This window comes from Embiotoca jacksoni, unplaced genomic scaffold (genome assembly GCF_022577435.1).
Source record: "Embiotoca jacksoni isolate LCO1_2020_lvr unplaced genomic scaffold, fEmbJac1.0.p SCAF_38, whole genome shotgun sequence".
Classification (NCBI taxonomy): domain Eukaryota; kingdom Metazoa; phylum Chordata; class Actinopteri; family Embiotocidae; genus Embiotoca; species Embiotoca jacksoni.
In genome coordinates, this window is record NW_027185390.1 from 389,992 (window position 1) to 405,236 (window position 15,245).

Genomic DNA, 15,245 nt, shown 5'->3' on the forward strand with positions numbered 1-15,245 from the left:
ATGATCGTAAATCTCAGTTTTATTAGCTGAACTCGGCAGACTGCATCGCTTTGACATTCAAGACCATGTAGCACAAAAAAAAAAGAGATGGGGTTCAAACTCCCTGAGAGGATTGATTGATTTGTCTCATGAGGGCAGTGAAGCCCACTTACTGTTCGGGGTCAGGCTTGTTTCTGTTTATGAAAGTCTTTGTTCATTACCATCATGACAGGCGGAGGTTATGCAGTTTGCCCTGAAAACACAGTAAGAATTAACCACATTTTGTTTTTTCCACAATAGAAACACATTATTCTTTGAAATTAAATTATTTTTATTATCAAATTAGTCTTTGAAATGAAAGCACAGTTGAAGCTGACTAAACTTGCTGCAAATATGACCTTTAGAGTGTGCAGCCAGACAGCCATTATATAATCTGCATTTCCATTTTGTTTGCTCCAGGCTGGAATTCAATCAAGTCATTAGGAGTGGGTGGAGCCAGCTGTAAGTTCCCATACCTTATATTTGGTCAGGAGACAAAGGCAGCATAGCTCTCTGAAAACACCAAAAACTCAGGTTTTTGTGTGAAAAGTTGGAATGGGGTTCAGAGAAGCTGTTTTGCTGGGGTGTGTGCTTCTCCTCTCAACTTTTGGCTCTGCTACACAGAACTTGTTTAACTCTAGCACCAATGAGACTCTTGACCGAATCCCCCACGAGAAAGTGTCAACAAGCTTACAGCTGCCAAGTTCATCGCAGACGACAGATCATCAGTCAAACCAGATGGAGCAAAGGGAGCCTGTCCGTTCTCCTGTCAGCTATCGGCTCAAGAGTCTCCAGCTCAGGAACCCGGCTGTCGGCTCCGACCAAAGAAAGCCACTCCAGCCTGGTGCGGAGCAGATGCAAACCCCGCAGAGATCGGAGGCCAGAGAGCTGACCTCAGAGCAGCTGGAGCAGAGGAAAACTGTCCAAGCTCAAGGGATGCTCAAAGTGCTGGTCCAAGGCCCAGATCTGAACCGACCTGTCAAGCAGGAATCAAAGGTAGCTTAAACATTGTTACTACACAGCCATGTTCATCTATGCACCATATTATATATATCATATCATATAGTTTAAATCTATTTGAATGATGTTGCAGGTTCTGGTGAAGTTTGAGCCACGGATGCCAGAGCCAGCTGATAGTGTGGCGGTGCGCTGTGGTGAAAAAAAGGTCACTGTAGAGATCAAGCAGAACTTTTTAGGTAACAGCGGCACGTTACTTCTTTGAATTGATTGGATTTTTGTTGTGGCACCAGCACAGGTCCATTTACCATTACTTCTGCTCTGATGTCTGAAAAAAGAAAAGGGCACATTAGAGGCCCGAATTGGAAAATTGAATGGAACAGTGAGGATGGGACACTCAGTGCTGATTACTGCAAATGGCACGGACTATGGACTCGGTGATCAATATTATGTTTCCTCTCATTTCTGTTCTCCGAGAAGGGGTATTCTGTTTGCCCGTTGGGTGCACAGATGCTGACTTTCCAGCGACGCATTAAGAAACCTTTTTATTTGTCCTGCAGCTGAACCTCCACTTACTCTGAGTGTTATTGACCACATAAGGGGGGAAAATGGCTTCAGGTAATGGTCTTGATTTAAGCTCTGCCTTTTCCTCTTTGTTCTTAGGAAACGGTCAGATCATCCGCCCAAGTGATCTGACCTTAGGAGGCTGCACTGCAGTTGACACCGCTGAAAACATCCTGCAGTTCCAGTCGGAGCTGCAGAGCTGCGGCAGTACAAAGACGGTGTGTGACTTTCTGGACACCAAGTCTGTGCGTTTGAAGTCACCATAACCGCTTTGTGCTCTCTGCAGATGACCAAAGAAGCCTTCATCTACACGTTTTCTCTGATATACTCCCCAACACCCATTAGCAACACCTTCATTTTAAAGACCAACCCTGCTGAGGTGCTAATTCAATGCCACTATAAAAGGTAAAGCCAAGTCCATTTGAAAAGTCTTAACAAGCATGAAATCCAGTTTCCAAAAAAGGCACCACAAGTCTTAAATTCCATTAACAAAGGTCTCTACAAAGTGTTTTATAATTTCTTGCTTCCGATTCACACACCAATGGTGACAGAGTTGCCATGCAAGGAGCTCATCAGGTCCAACTTGGGGTTCAGTGTCTTGCCAAATGACACTTTCACAACAGCTACATCACCTGGGAAGCTCGCCATATGGGCAATTTACTGATATATTCGTCTATCCATTTCATGTCAAGAGTGCATAACTTTAATTAAATTGATTATAATCCAGTAGAGATACACAGAAAAAAGTGATAACACAAAAGTTTAGGCTGCATCATCCAATGGTTTTCCTTCATGCTTTCATACTTTAAAAAAAAAAAAAAAAAAAAAAAAAAAGGTCTTCAGAAACCCTGTCACACTTACATGAGTGATGTAAAACGTTCTCCTTGCTTGATGAGCATCTCTCGTGTGAAATGTCCGTCCTTCCTGTAATTGTCCTCACAGGAGACATTCTGTGAGCAGCAGTGCCATGACCCCGACCTGGAACCCGTTCGCCTCCGACATGCAAGCGGCGCAGCAGCTGCACTTCTCCCTGCGTCTAATGACAGGTGGGTGCAGGTTTAAACAAAAAAACAAAACAAAAAAAACACAGGCGAACTTGAAGCTAATAAAAAAAAACTACTTTTGATTTGCGCCAGGCGGTCTGGCTAATTTCCCTGGCGACAGGGGTAATTGCAATCACTCAAGGCCTTGCAGACTTCACCGCTACTGCTGGAGATGCAAAACAGGGACTCGATAAACAGGAGTGAAACTTTTTAATGCATGGTGATGAGCTGAAATTACATGCCTAGCAGGCTGCAGCTGACCCAACAGGGTCACTCGCACAATAAAGTCATCAATGTACAGCTAATTAATTCCAAGCACCGCGCTGTTGAGCTGTTGTTCAACTTGAGTCAGCCACACAGAACCTCTCTGCACATCCTGTCATTTACTTAGCGTAATCCTGTATGGACTGTATGAAGTTATGAAGGACATTAGGGAAGTTTTAAACTAGTTCCTGCAGGCACAGACTCTCATTTGTGTTTCTTGCAAGTTAATAATAATGGTGGATGTGTAATTCATTTACTGCCTTCTTTAAAGTACTTTTCTCTTATTGTTACAGTACCTACATCCTATTCTCTGCTGCAGTCTCTCTCCCGGAGGCGTCATTTAAGTTTCAGCTAATCAGATTGATGGCCCCAGCATTACTGTTCCACTTATCTTTTCTTCTGTATTTGATTTAGAGGACTGGCAGTCACGGAGGCCTTCCAGCGTTTACTTCCTGAGTGACGTGATGCACATCGAGGCCTCAATCCTCCAGGGTCACCACGTTCCTCTGAGGATGTACGCGGACACCTGTGTGGCCACTGTGAGCCTGGATCCCAATTCTCAGCCCAGATACCCCTTCATCGATAACCATGGGTGAGAAGCTGTGCTATATACTTGATGGAAACTGACACTAAATACAAACAGTCAAAGGGTTGTATTTGTCTTAGGGAGTCAGCTAGTCATAATAATAAAGATTTAAGGTTGAAAAGCACAGTTGCATATCATACAGTGCATATTAAGAGCATTTTTTTCACTGTGAAAAATTGGAGTGAGTTTATGAATATGAATCCGGTGCCTGTGTTTTGCCGTTATGAGGTGTTTAACTGATGCTAAGCTGACAGGAGCCAAGTCTTACTTCATGCCATGGACTCGGGAGGATAAACTTCATTTCCAGCTGAAAGCCTTCAGATTCCACCAAGATGACAGCAATTCAGTAAGTGCTAGTGTGTTTATATACAGTTTTAAAACTACTGCTCATGCATCATTGTCAGTTTTTTCAACCATGTTTTGCAGCACCTCAGGCGTTAGCATAACTTTTTTCCCACCTGGTTTTCTGTTAGTTTCCCATTTGCTAAGTTGGCAGATAATAATATATACATTAGTAAGTGTTGTTTAAAGAGTATAATATCCTCAGAAGCTACCTGAGGAAATGGATGCCCTCTGAGATATTGAACTCAGTAAGTGTTATATAGGTAGAATGGATCTGTCCCATAAATATAACACCCAATATCATGCCAAAATGTGTCACTTCAGTCCACGAGACAATAAAAAAATTAAAAAAAATTTTTTTTTAAAAAGTAAGGTGCCTTAGGTTTTGGCAGTAAATATCGTGGTTAAAGGGTTTTGATATGTAGATGTGCCGTATGCAATATTATGAGTTGCTTTTAATACTGTACATACTGAATATAAATGCCTTTGAACCTCCACGTAGCTCTACATCACATGTCATCTGAAAGCAACAACAGTCTCTGTTCCCATCGACTCGCAACACAAAGCCTGTTCCTACTTGACTGAAGCCAAAAGGTGAGTACACACAAATCAAATTGTGTTCTACTTAATGGATAGGGAAATGTTTGCTCAATACTTTTATTGAGATTCTGGCATTTTTGTGTGTGTTTTCCTGCATTACCATGACTCTAATGCTATTAGAAGCTTTGCTCTGCCACTCTAAACAAAATCCATTTTTCGGGTCTGGACAGATGGGTGGCATCAGGTGGAGACAATAAGGTGTGTAGCTGCTGTGAGAGCAGCTGCGGTGAGCAGAGACAGAAAAGAAGCCTCGCAGCAGATGCTGGTACAGTTTACAGAAGCAACACTAACACGACACTGCCAAAGGCTTCTAAAGTAATCCAGGGGGGAAATTTTAATACGCTCGCCAATATCTCCAAGACAAGCATGTGTATATATATTCAATATTTGTTGGTTTACTAATTGAAAAAGATATCACTCAAAGGTATTTCACTTTCTTTTGGAATTTCTAGTATTGTAAGGAGGTTTTAAATGCATTTATTTTGAGAAACCCTCAGTAAAATCTAAAGACAGAGCAGAAGTTCCATCCGTGTTTATTATAGATTAACTTCCTTGCTCTCATTTGGCACACATGCTGTTTATGTGGAGGTTTGATTTTGAGTTAATCCCTTTAATTGTCCAACCAATCAGGCTTGTCAGTAATGGTTGACTCAGCTGGCTAAATGATCCAAGAATTTTATTTTTTATTTTTTTCCCCCCCCTCCACCTCATGTTGTACTGCAGCTCTGCAGTGGGAGGGGACGGCCTCTCTGGGCCCCATTATGCTGCAGGAGAGCATTCTGCAGAAGGAGCTGATTGAGCAGTCCGAGCCTCCTCCAGAACCAGCTCACCTAGTCCAGACACGTGAAAGGAATCAAAATGGTGAGATTGCATTCAAATTCACTTCATCCATAGTTCTCTTTCTGCTTGTAACTAATACAACCAGTAATTTCTGTCTTTTGTCTTCTCATCGTCCCTCCCTCAGTCTTGTATTCATCGATAGCCCTGCTGTGTGGAGCAGGTGCAGCGCTGGCTGTGGTGGTGTTATTTTTCACTGCCGCTGTAATGTGCAGCAAACTACGCAAGTCAACAGGACACTCTGTTAGCACCTGATTTAAGACGATAAAACATTTAAAAACCAAGTCTCATTTTTCTGTCTTCATCTCTTGAGGTTTGTCTCAAGAAACAAGCCCAAATCACCCAGTCACTGGATGGGATGACCTTTATTCTATATGCATAATTTGAATACAAGGACTGTACCCACACAAGACAAGACAGGAAAGTGCACACGGTGTGGAATGACCCAAAGTGTTGAAATTATGCCAGGCTGATTTGTACAATTAATTTTTCGGGGCCCTGCAGCTACCGGCCGCTGCCCTGATCTCTGGGAGGTGATTTAATGCACACTATTACCATGCAATACATGCAAGCGGCAAGATATTTTTCCATCTTTATAATAACCCACATCTAAAATGAAGAAAAGCCTGCCGGCTCCCCACTGTGAGGTAAAACATAAAGTAGCACCCCAGTAACAATAGTCATATTTTAGATTCAGGCCATTTTTGACTTTTCCCTTGAATTCACCCCCTCCAGCTTCCTGCTAGTGGTGGAGTATTCATGAAATGGGGCTCATCACGAACTGTTGCTCACAAGCCCAGGAAGACGAATAGACATAATTAAAAAGCCCATAAAGTGGAGAGCAGGGGCTTTTATTACAGTAATATGTGAGGGCCTCGGTTTAATGGGGTGTTTGTTCCCCTGAGCAGGGCTGACGGCTGTGCTAGTATACTGCCAGAGCGACGCTGACCCCCCCCCCCCCTCCCCCCCCCCCCCCCCCTTCACATCCCATCCCCAACACACCAGAGGCTAATAAAAAGCCAAACCTAATGACGCACCAGCAGGACACACGACGGCAACAAGCATGCACAGTCAGAGGCACAGTGATAAACACATAGCTACAAAAAAGAATCATGGAGGATGAAGGAGAATTAATGCAGTTTTTAGACAAATTATTAGCCAATGACTGCTGTCCAAATGGTGGCGTCTTACAGTATGAGGGTGCAAAAAGTCTATGTATTTACACATCCAGCAGACACAGAGCAACACTAGCAGTCATGTTCACTCGTCTTTTGGCTCAGTTTTGGCCTTCAAATAGAAATAGTTGGGCCTTTAGCTGCTAAATGCTTGAGTGCCTTCACAATTTTAGCTGTTTGGTGCTGTGTAGGAAACATACAATGAATATGTCGGAGCTTTGAACTGAGGTGGATAGAGCAGTGAGCGCAAACTAAAACAAGTCAGTGCTTCCACAAGTAAATTTAGTCTGGGATCCCTTCATTAGAGCACCAATAAATATGAATCCCACTGCTTGGCTTGTAAAGTACATTGAAATTTTGGTAAATGGAGCACATCTACACTATTTCATTTAGCAGGCATGAGACACTTTTTCCTCCTGACTTTCTCAAGCAGGCTGTTGAGACAGTGTGCGTGTGCGTGTGTGTGTGTGTGTTTTTATATACAAAACTTGCCTGCAGCTTCAAGAGGAGTCAACAGAGTGTAAAAGGTGTTAATGTCTTGTTATGGCCGCAGAAGATCATCATCATCATCATCATCCTGCTGGAGGTAGTCGTCCACCCACAGATGTCTAACGGTTATAGCAGCATGGACCCAAGTTGACAAGCAAAATGGCCGAGAGTCCTGAATCAGCCATTTTCCCCGACAGGATGTGTGACCCTGAGGGCACAGGCATACACGCTCAGATCGCACTTTTATTGTCATGCACACACACACACCATCAAAAGTAATGGTGTGTGTCCAGTGGCAGGCAGGGCGAGTCCTCCCGTCTCTGGCAGGCACAACGATATTATTGCTGTAGATGGAGCGTGCTGGGGAATATTGTTCCACACCATTGGTATGCTGCAGACGTTTCCTCGCACCGCACGCGGCTGGTGATGACAGAAGCTGGTGTTAACAAAGGCCTGTGGGTGACGCTTTTGACAAAAAAGCACAACATGCGAGTTCTTCTGAGAGACACGAAAACTGCTGTTATTTTGAACTTGAGAGTGGATTCATGTACATTTTTTTTAATTTTTTTTTAGTCCCTATGCTTGTAACCTTCTTGCATTTGTAGTGCTACAATATTATTTTTTCAGCTAACATGACATAAAACATACAGAATACATTTTAAATTGGATATACAGTATATATTGAAGTGCTTTTAACCTAAACCTGAAATGTTTTCTTTCTTATTCAAGCTTTAAAGTGTACATGTTCATGTGGAGTGGAAGTTGATCTTATATTTCCTAAAATTTTCATGTAAAACTTCCCTTGGAATAAACACACCGCACTTCCTGCCTACAACAGTGTGCATTACCTTTTTTTTCTGGAGTTGACTCCAGGGTCTTTGGGCCTAATATCCCCAAACTGGGTCATGCCACAGTTATTTCAAAGTTTTTTGTTGCTGTTGTTTTTGACCAACAGACCCGTGGTGTCCGGAAGCAGCCACGGTCATGCTGAAGCCTCTGAAGCTCGCTCTGGGGTCATGAATTTGGCAGAAGTTGCTTGAAAGTATCCGAAGTTCAAAGGCATCAGCCTCACGACATTTGCAGCAGGTTGTTGGAGGACATGAGGAGATGGTTCCACTCATCAAAGACTCCATCACTGGTGGTGGCGTAGCCCCCCACATACACAAGTCTGTGAGCGGAAGGAGGGGACAACAGAAAACTCTTTAGACAAGTGCTTATTTTTGGCTCCAATAATGTTTATTTTTTTGTCTTTTGATAAGGTAAAGCTGCATTTTTGATCATTCATAGCATTAATTATAAATAAATCCTTAAATTATTCAGAGGTTTAAATAATTATAAAACTATTCTTCATTAGGAAGGGTCAAATTGAAACCCCGACTCATTATTTTACTTCCTTCTGCTGCAGGAGAACGATGCCTCTTGCTTTGCATTCGACATTATTTAGTATGGATGCAGTCCCTGGTTTCTAGTTCACATTCATTAAATCTTGTGCAGTAGCACGTGTCTGCCTTGAGGTCTGAGTGCTGGAGATACACAATAAGCCATTTAATTCACTGTTCTCCTGTTTGTCTCAGGAAGCTACAGGTATTGCCATGTTGTGTGCCTGCTCCTAGTGGCCAAAGCAGGATACTCTAAGCTGGTTCTTTTTGGATGTAACCGGTTTGTTGTCATAGGTTTTACGCAGTAAAATGAAAAGAACTTGAGTTTGTAGCTCCACACGTTTTAAGAGTGCAGTGTCCTTACATGTGAGCTCGTTTTTCATTCCATTGTGCCTGAAATGTGCAGAGAGGTTCGTTTTGGTGCTCTGTGGCTCTTCTGACAGTACCTCTCTGCCTCAGTGTATCAGTCCCTACACAGTAACACCACTGGAGCATCAGGCTGGGGGTTATCTCACACGCACACGCACACGCACACTCCCTCTTTCCTTGTCTTTCCATGCTACCTCTCATTCACCCTCGCCGCATCCTTTTCACCTCTCTCTATCTGTCTGATTGTAGCGAGTGGTTCAGTTCAGCAGCAGTGGAGAGCCCCTTTGTGTTTCTCAAGAGCGGTTTGACAGGAGATCTTATCACCCTCCCGCGCTGCTCTCTTCGCAGCGGGAAAGGTGGCTGAACTACTCTGTGGGCTGCCAGGGTTGGACGGTTCAAGCTCAAACCTGAGGGACGCGGTGTCAAGCTCAGTGGGCCATATGGAAAGTCTTTCCAAGTGGAGAGCTTTTCCAAATGTTGGAGGTCATCGACTCCATGCACTCAGCAGCTAGTCATCCATTTAAATGCCTTTAAAATTAATTTTTCTTTGATATACCTTAACAGAGAATGTGTAAGTTGAGTGTGTCTTGACAAAGATTGAAGGAGGGTCATTCACTCAATGATGAAACAGGTTGTAAACTTCATGAGCTCCTTTTTTCCCGGAAGACAGCCAGAATGACTTCAAAACAAACATTTGTGGGGGTGAAACCATGCCATTAAAACAGATGTTATGCCTCAAAGATGTAAACACAAACATAAGAGCTTCCTATATTGATCACCGCAAGAAAATATGATTCAATTTTGCATCCCTGAAAGTACATCAGTTGGAATTCACAGCCCAAAAGCATGGTCGATGCTTGCCAGACTGAATCCACTATATGATGGAGCCTGTCTACGCACCAGCCACACAATAGATCACAGGTGATTTGTGAGTATTAAAGGTAGCAAAGGTCATCAGCCAGGGAGCTTGTAGTGAGAAACGAAATCACAAAGCCCAGTCCTTTAGTGAACACTACATTCAGCAGAAGCGAAAGCTTTATTGATCGCCCTTAGTACTAATGAGATTGGATGTAGCACTCCCTAACACCACCAATATTCTTTTTCTCACTAAATCAACGGATTGGATTGGCATACACATCCGTCTTATCCCCGCCTGTTCCCATTCATACGCGTCAGGCGGCCTCCGGCAAACAAAGAAGCAGAAAGGAGAATGAGAGGTAGGATTGAATACAAGGAAAGACACACCTAAAGGACTTATGGGAGTCCAGCTGAGGCTGGATGTGGTGGTCCCCACAAAAGAGGAGAGAGATGAGGTTTGTGATGGGCAGGCCATCACATCCACTGGGGGACAAAGGAGCGGGGTGACAAGCGGGCGGTGGACAGAAGGTCTTTTCCACCCGAACAAAAGAAGCGGGGAGATGAAGCAGATTAGCAGCTCTTTATGCCCATTGTGAAGGCTCTAAATGATAAGATTTCCCCCCCTTTCTTTCCATCCCAGCCTGTGTACAGAGCCCCGGAGTGGCCATTGAGAGAAAGAAAGAAAAAAAAGTAGTGGGCAGGAATTACTAAATTGCGGCCACGATTTACTATATCTTGGGCACGTTTGGATTCGTTCATGCGCACGATAATAATGAAGGTAAGCAGAATCTTTCTGCATCGGCTGGGTCTGTAAAAGATTTTTCAAACAAGTGCACATTATTGTCACTGAGGTTTCAACACTAACACAAGCTAATAAGTCGATGTGTTTGTCAGGTGCGGTGAGGACGAGCTGCACCTGAGCCTCATTAACTCATCTGTGTCCACAGCGCTTTAATGTAACTGTGAAAAATCCAGTTCAGCTGTTAGACAATGCAAAGTTAGATGCAGTTGAGTTGGATAAATGTAAATATGTAGAAGTTGGGTTAATTTTGACAGGTTGCTGTCATGTCACTTGCTTTAATCAGTGTAAACTAATTGATAGTTCTTCACATATGGAAAATAAATACACAGGTTTGCACATAAACTAATATTTAAGCTAGAGTATATCATTGTTATTTTTTTAGTTCTTGTTCTTGAAGGGTATTAAGACGTAGATTGCTCGGTACGACAGTCTGAGATGAGGTGCATTTACCAGCTGCAGGTGTCAGAGTTGCAGGTTTCATTCCTCAGAGCGCTTCACTAATACTGTCCTTAAATTCTGGAGTTAGATACAACAGGTTGTCCAGCCGGTCTTTGACATCCATCCATCTTTGGTGTGAGATGCGAGTACGTCCACTCGTGTATGTGGACTCCGACAAGCTCGTTTGTCCGTTTGGGCCACACGAGATTCCTTGCGTGCTCTGGTTGCATGGTTTGTCCACCAAAGGCCACTGAAGACTACATTTATTTATCTATTTTTACATCCCTATCGCCATTAGACGATATTTTTTGCGGTTTTAAGTGGCAAAAACGATCTTTTAACTATCTATCAGGTTGCTGCACCTGAAATGTTGTGTTGGTTTCAAAATAAGTAAGTAAATCAAGTAAGCAAGTGCCTGACTGGACAAAATGTACATTTAATGTAGTTTTTTTTTTATTAAAACTGAATGATAAATATGTATCCTGTTTTTTTAAGCACTTTACATCAAACAATACAGTCGTAAAAAAAAGTCTGTCAAAATATAATTTTAATGGGAATTATTTCTCACAAAAACTTTTAACAGTGTAAACAGTATTTTTTTTAATTTTTTTTTTAGCTCTGGACTCAAGTTCCGCTTTCTTTGTCATCATAAATCAGACTGTGATGTCACATCAACATGTCATTTACAGGAATTTTCTGTTTTTCTTACAGCTGCTTTTTTTTTTCTTCTTTTTTTTTTTGTCTGCTGGGAGCTGTGCAGCATGAGGAGGAACTAAAAGGTCTGCAGCTCACAGAAGAAGAAGAAGAAGAAGAAGCCGTGAAAGGGGACTGTGCGTCTGACATCTTACCTGATACAGCCCCTGGTAACAGCAGCCGCTCGGGTCAAGGGTCACAATGAGCTGCGAGACGCGTATCCTGGTGCTGTCCTGCCCTCTGCTGGCTGTTTGGTGGAAATGTCGCAGATTAACTGACTTGCAGCAGTTTTATAGGAAGTGAGGTTTCTGACAGCCCTGACAGACAGTAATGTCGCAGATTTTTGTGTAGAAATAATTGTTTGCTTTATTCATGTTTTATATACCCCACACCCTCCCTCCCCGCCCCCAGCTGAGAAAATCTTACACTATGTCATTGGTTTTTTTTTTGGAGGAAGAAGTATTCAGACCATTCAGTGAAGTAAAAGAAACAACAGTGTAAGATGATAAATACACTCAACAAGTAAATCCTGTGTGTTCATCGTTTTATTCAGCTAAATTAAAGTATTTGCAACAAAATGTACGTCAAGTAAGAAAATGTAAGGTTCAGTTGTTTTGGTGTAAAGAAAATACTCAGATCAACCATCAGGATGACATTTCTCCGACAGCTTTAGTTTCTGTGCAGATTCAGATGATACAAATTAAAGTGTAAACAACATTTTTCCATTAACATTCCCCAGAAATGCAGCAACACTTGTGGTACTGACCTGCTGAGGCAAACTCACAGGACAGATAGAGATGGGTTCAATCCAAAGACTTTTAATGATTGAATTTTGGGCATTTGTGGGTGGCTGTGGTTCTCAAAAAGACAGAAATTGAATAATACAACATTAGTCTTAGTAAGATAAGAACTAATAGCAATCAATGCAGGGACAATATCTGGTTACATTAAATCAAAGTGTTGAGGTTTATATGGAGAAATTAAAAGTATTATCTGGGTTACAGATAATGATGTGGTCAAGTGTGACCTCTAGTGGCGAAATAACGTATCTGCAAATGCAAAAAAAAATGATAACACTACATGACGTCATTGCTTAAGACAAATAAGGTACATTAGTAGGAAGTGTCAAACCATGCAGGCAGGATGACACGTGTGCTAACAAATTAGCATCCATTCCAGCAGCATTATATCAAAATTGGCCTTCTGCTCCGAGATATCAGTGTGCAAATCAGCAGTTTAGAAATGACTGAACTCCAAAAGATACCAGAAATACAAGAAACTACAGTCACATTTTTTTTATTTTTAAATCAGAAATTACCTGAAAACCGACGTTGTTTTCCATAAATCCTTGAATTTCGTTGAACCAAACGGCACCAGAGGAGCCGCAGACAAACGCTGATCAGGTGCACCTGGTGACCGCAGGTGTGATTAACGATGGAAAGTGTTACTGGCGGCTGCCAGGAGGGGGCAGCATTGATTTCGTTGTTGAATTAAATGAAGTGGAGTTGCAGGTACAAATGTTGAGGCTATTGTCGCCATTTCATTGAGTATTTTAAGATCCAACTCTGACCCGTTGTGGACTGTCATAGAAACTTGTATTTCTCAATCCTCCCCATTGAGCTGTTGCTAAAATCTATGTTGTTTTTTTTTGTTGTTCAGACAGAAAGGGTGAAACAGCTTCAGAAAACAACACTGTGATTAAATATTTGGTGCAATTTGATTTTACAATCATATCCTGTTAATATAAAATGTTTAATTATTCAGATATTTTTGTGTTCTAACTACAAACACGAAATTGGGAGATTTACATTCCTGGCTTTCTTTGAGTGTCATGCAGCGAAACTGTGCTGCTGTTTGATTCAGTAATTTCCGAGAAATTTTGACAAGCGTAGAGATCAGAAACAACTCTTGTTTGCAGAACTCTGAGCTCACACAGAAGTCAGGCTTTCGGTACCTATTTCAGTCTTTGCTTTGGCTGTAAGCCTTTAAAAATCAGTACCTCGGGTAAGATGCGACCTCATGACCTCCCGAGTCCCCAAGTTGTCCCTTTCCACTCAGAGCTACCCGCTCACAAAGTCGGGCTTTTGTTGGTAATTTCAGTCTTTACTTTGGCTGTTGGCCTTTCAAATTCTGTAACTTCCAATTCCTGAAGCAGCTCTCTTCCATTCTGAGCTATCCATTCACGGAGGATATATGCGATCGGTGCACATTTCACTCTTTGCTTTGGCTTTTGGATTTCAAAATTGAGTGCCTCTAGCAAGAGTTGAACCTTCAATCCCCCAGACTTCAAGCAGGACTCGTGTCCTGAGCTACTCTCTGCTCTGTATGTCTATACAGGAGAGGAACTCATTGCACCCTTTACTTTAGTTATTGGATTTCAAAACTGGCCAGTTCAAAAAGATGTCACTGGTTTGCAGTTTACTCAATATTTTTGTGTAAAGATGTGTCACCAAAAAAACAAAACAAGTAAATGGTAGTTTTAGTCTTTTTTACTGCAGTTATTCAGGTTTTTTTTTTAAATTATTATTATGGTCATTGTGTCAGAGCGCTTCTCAGTGTCCTCACACAACAAAAAAAAACGTGATGTGCAGCTGATGTTCTGAGCAATGATGGCCAAAGAAGTATAAATACATTATTATATTAAATGAGCAATCAGGCGTCTGTCACTCGGTCCCAAATTCTTCTACCGCTCATTAAACATAGCGATCACGTGTGCGTCCACGCTGCTCGCCCCAGTCACGGGTCTGAAGAAGAGTCCCGCCACCGCGTCCTGGTCCACGGAGCGCAAGGTGTGGAGGATGACGCGCAGCTTGCCGAACCGGCAGACCGTCCTCACATGCTCGTAAAGCGCGCGCTCAGCCTCCCTCTGCAGCTCCTGGATGTAGTCCCGACACTCCAGCTCGGTCACCTCTGCATGCCGGGGACAAACGGGGATAGAAACACAGAGGGAAGTTTGATTCACCGGCAACAGACCCAGAATGTACGTGTTAATAATTCGCCATTATCATATTTAATAATCACCGTTATAAATTCACAGCTGTATTAATGCGCCTGTAAAGACAAGTTAGCCTGCAGGCTCATCATGGAAGATGAAGTCATTTATGGTCTACTATGCAATTAACTTTTTATGGATACTACAGCGTTCATGCAATAAACTTAAGAGGGCACAACAGGATCAAAACTAAGTCGCGCAGAAACCACATTTTAAGTGATTTAAATTCAGACCGTCTCACTATCAGAATGACCAACTTTATGGTGCTGTGTGGAAGACATTGACCGATTCTTACCCGGTGTGAATAGTATCGCCCCTTTCAGAAACGCGTACTCTTTAACGGTGATCCGCAGTCCTCTGCACTTCTTCATAAACGTCTTGATGCCCTCCACATCACCGACAGGCACCCCGGGGTCTTGCATGTCAACCGCAGTGCGCTGCTGTCGATCTTTGTCGCGCGTTAAAATCCTGTGTAACAGACTGGGCTGCTGCGTCTCCACCGTGTCGAAGTCCACGGAGTCCTGCACCAAGCCCAAAACCAGCAGCGGCGCCCAGCTGTTGCGCACAAGCCGGAGCTGGTCCTCCGCCGGCAAACCCCGAAAACACGGCACATTTTTCACGAACCTGAAAGTTTTCACGAGAACCCCGGAGGCCGCTTTGAAAACTAATTGTGGAGCCCGAATTGCCGCGAGTTTTCTCCTCCGCGCGCAGGAGCAAACCCAGTGCGCAGCGGGCGTCTCCGTGCGTCCCAGCGGGCGCTGCGAGCCTTTGTTCAGGAGGCTGTAGAGGATGCTTCCCTGTCCCGTGTCCTCGGTGCCTGGACATGCACAGGACGACAT

General features: G+C 43.0%; 2 protein-coding genes across 2 annotated transcripts; one reads left to right on the forward strand and one right to left on the reverse strand.

Annotated features, from left to right (window-relative positions):
• Positions 1–573: 573 nt before the first annotated feature.
• Positions 574–5,466, forward strand: LOC138208476 (zona pellucida sperm-binding protein 3-like). Its single transcript, XM_069166359.1, has 11 exons — positions 574–1,014; positions 1,112–1,214; positions 1,639–1,757; positions 1,826–1,944; positions 2,482–2,585; positions 3,261–3,438; positions 3,661–3,778; positions 4,277–4,368; positions 4,545–4,639; positions 5,098–5,235; positions 5,339–5,466. Exons 1-11 carry the CDS (start codon positions 574–576, stop codon positions 5,464–5,466), a joined length of 1,635 nt encoding a protein of 544 aa, XP_069022460.1.
• Positions 5,467–13,896: 8,430 nt separating this feature from the next.
• LOC138208477 (nuclear receptor subfamily 0 group B member 1-like) lies at positions 13,897–15,245 on the reverse strand. The gene is made up of 2 exons (XM_069166360.1): positions 14,702–15,245; positions 13,897–14,324 (listed from the first exon to the last, which is right to left on the reverse strand). Exons 1-2 carry the CDS (start codon positions 15,243–15,245, stop codon positions 14,098–14,100), a joined length of 771 nt encoding a protein of 256 aa, XP_069022461.1. The 3' UTR covers positions 13,897–14,097.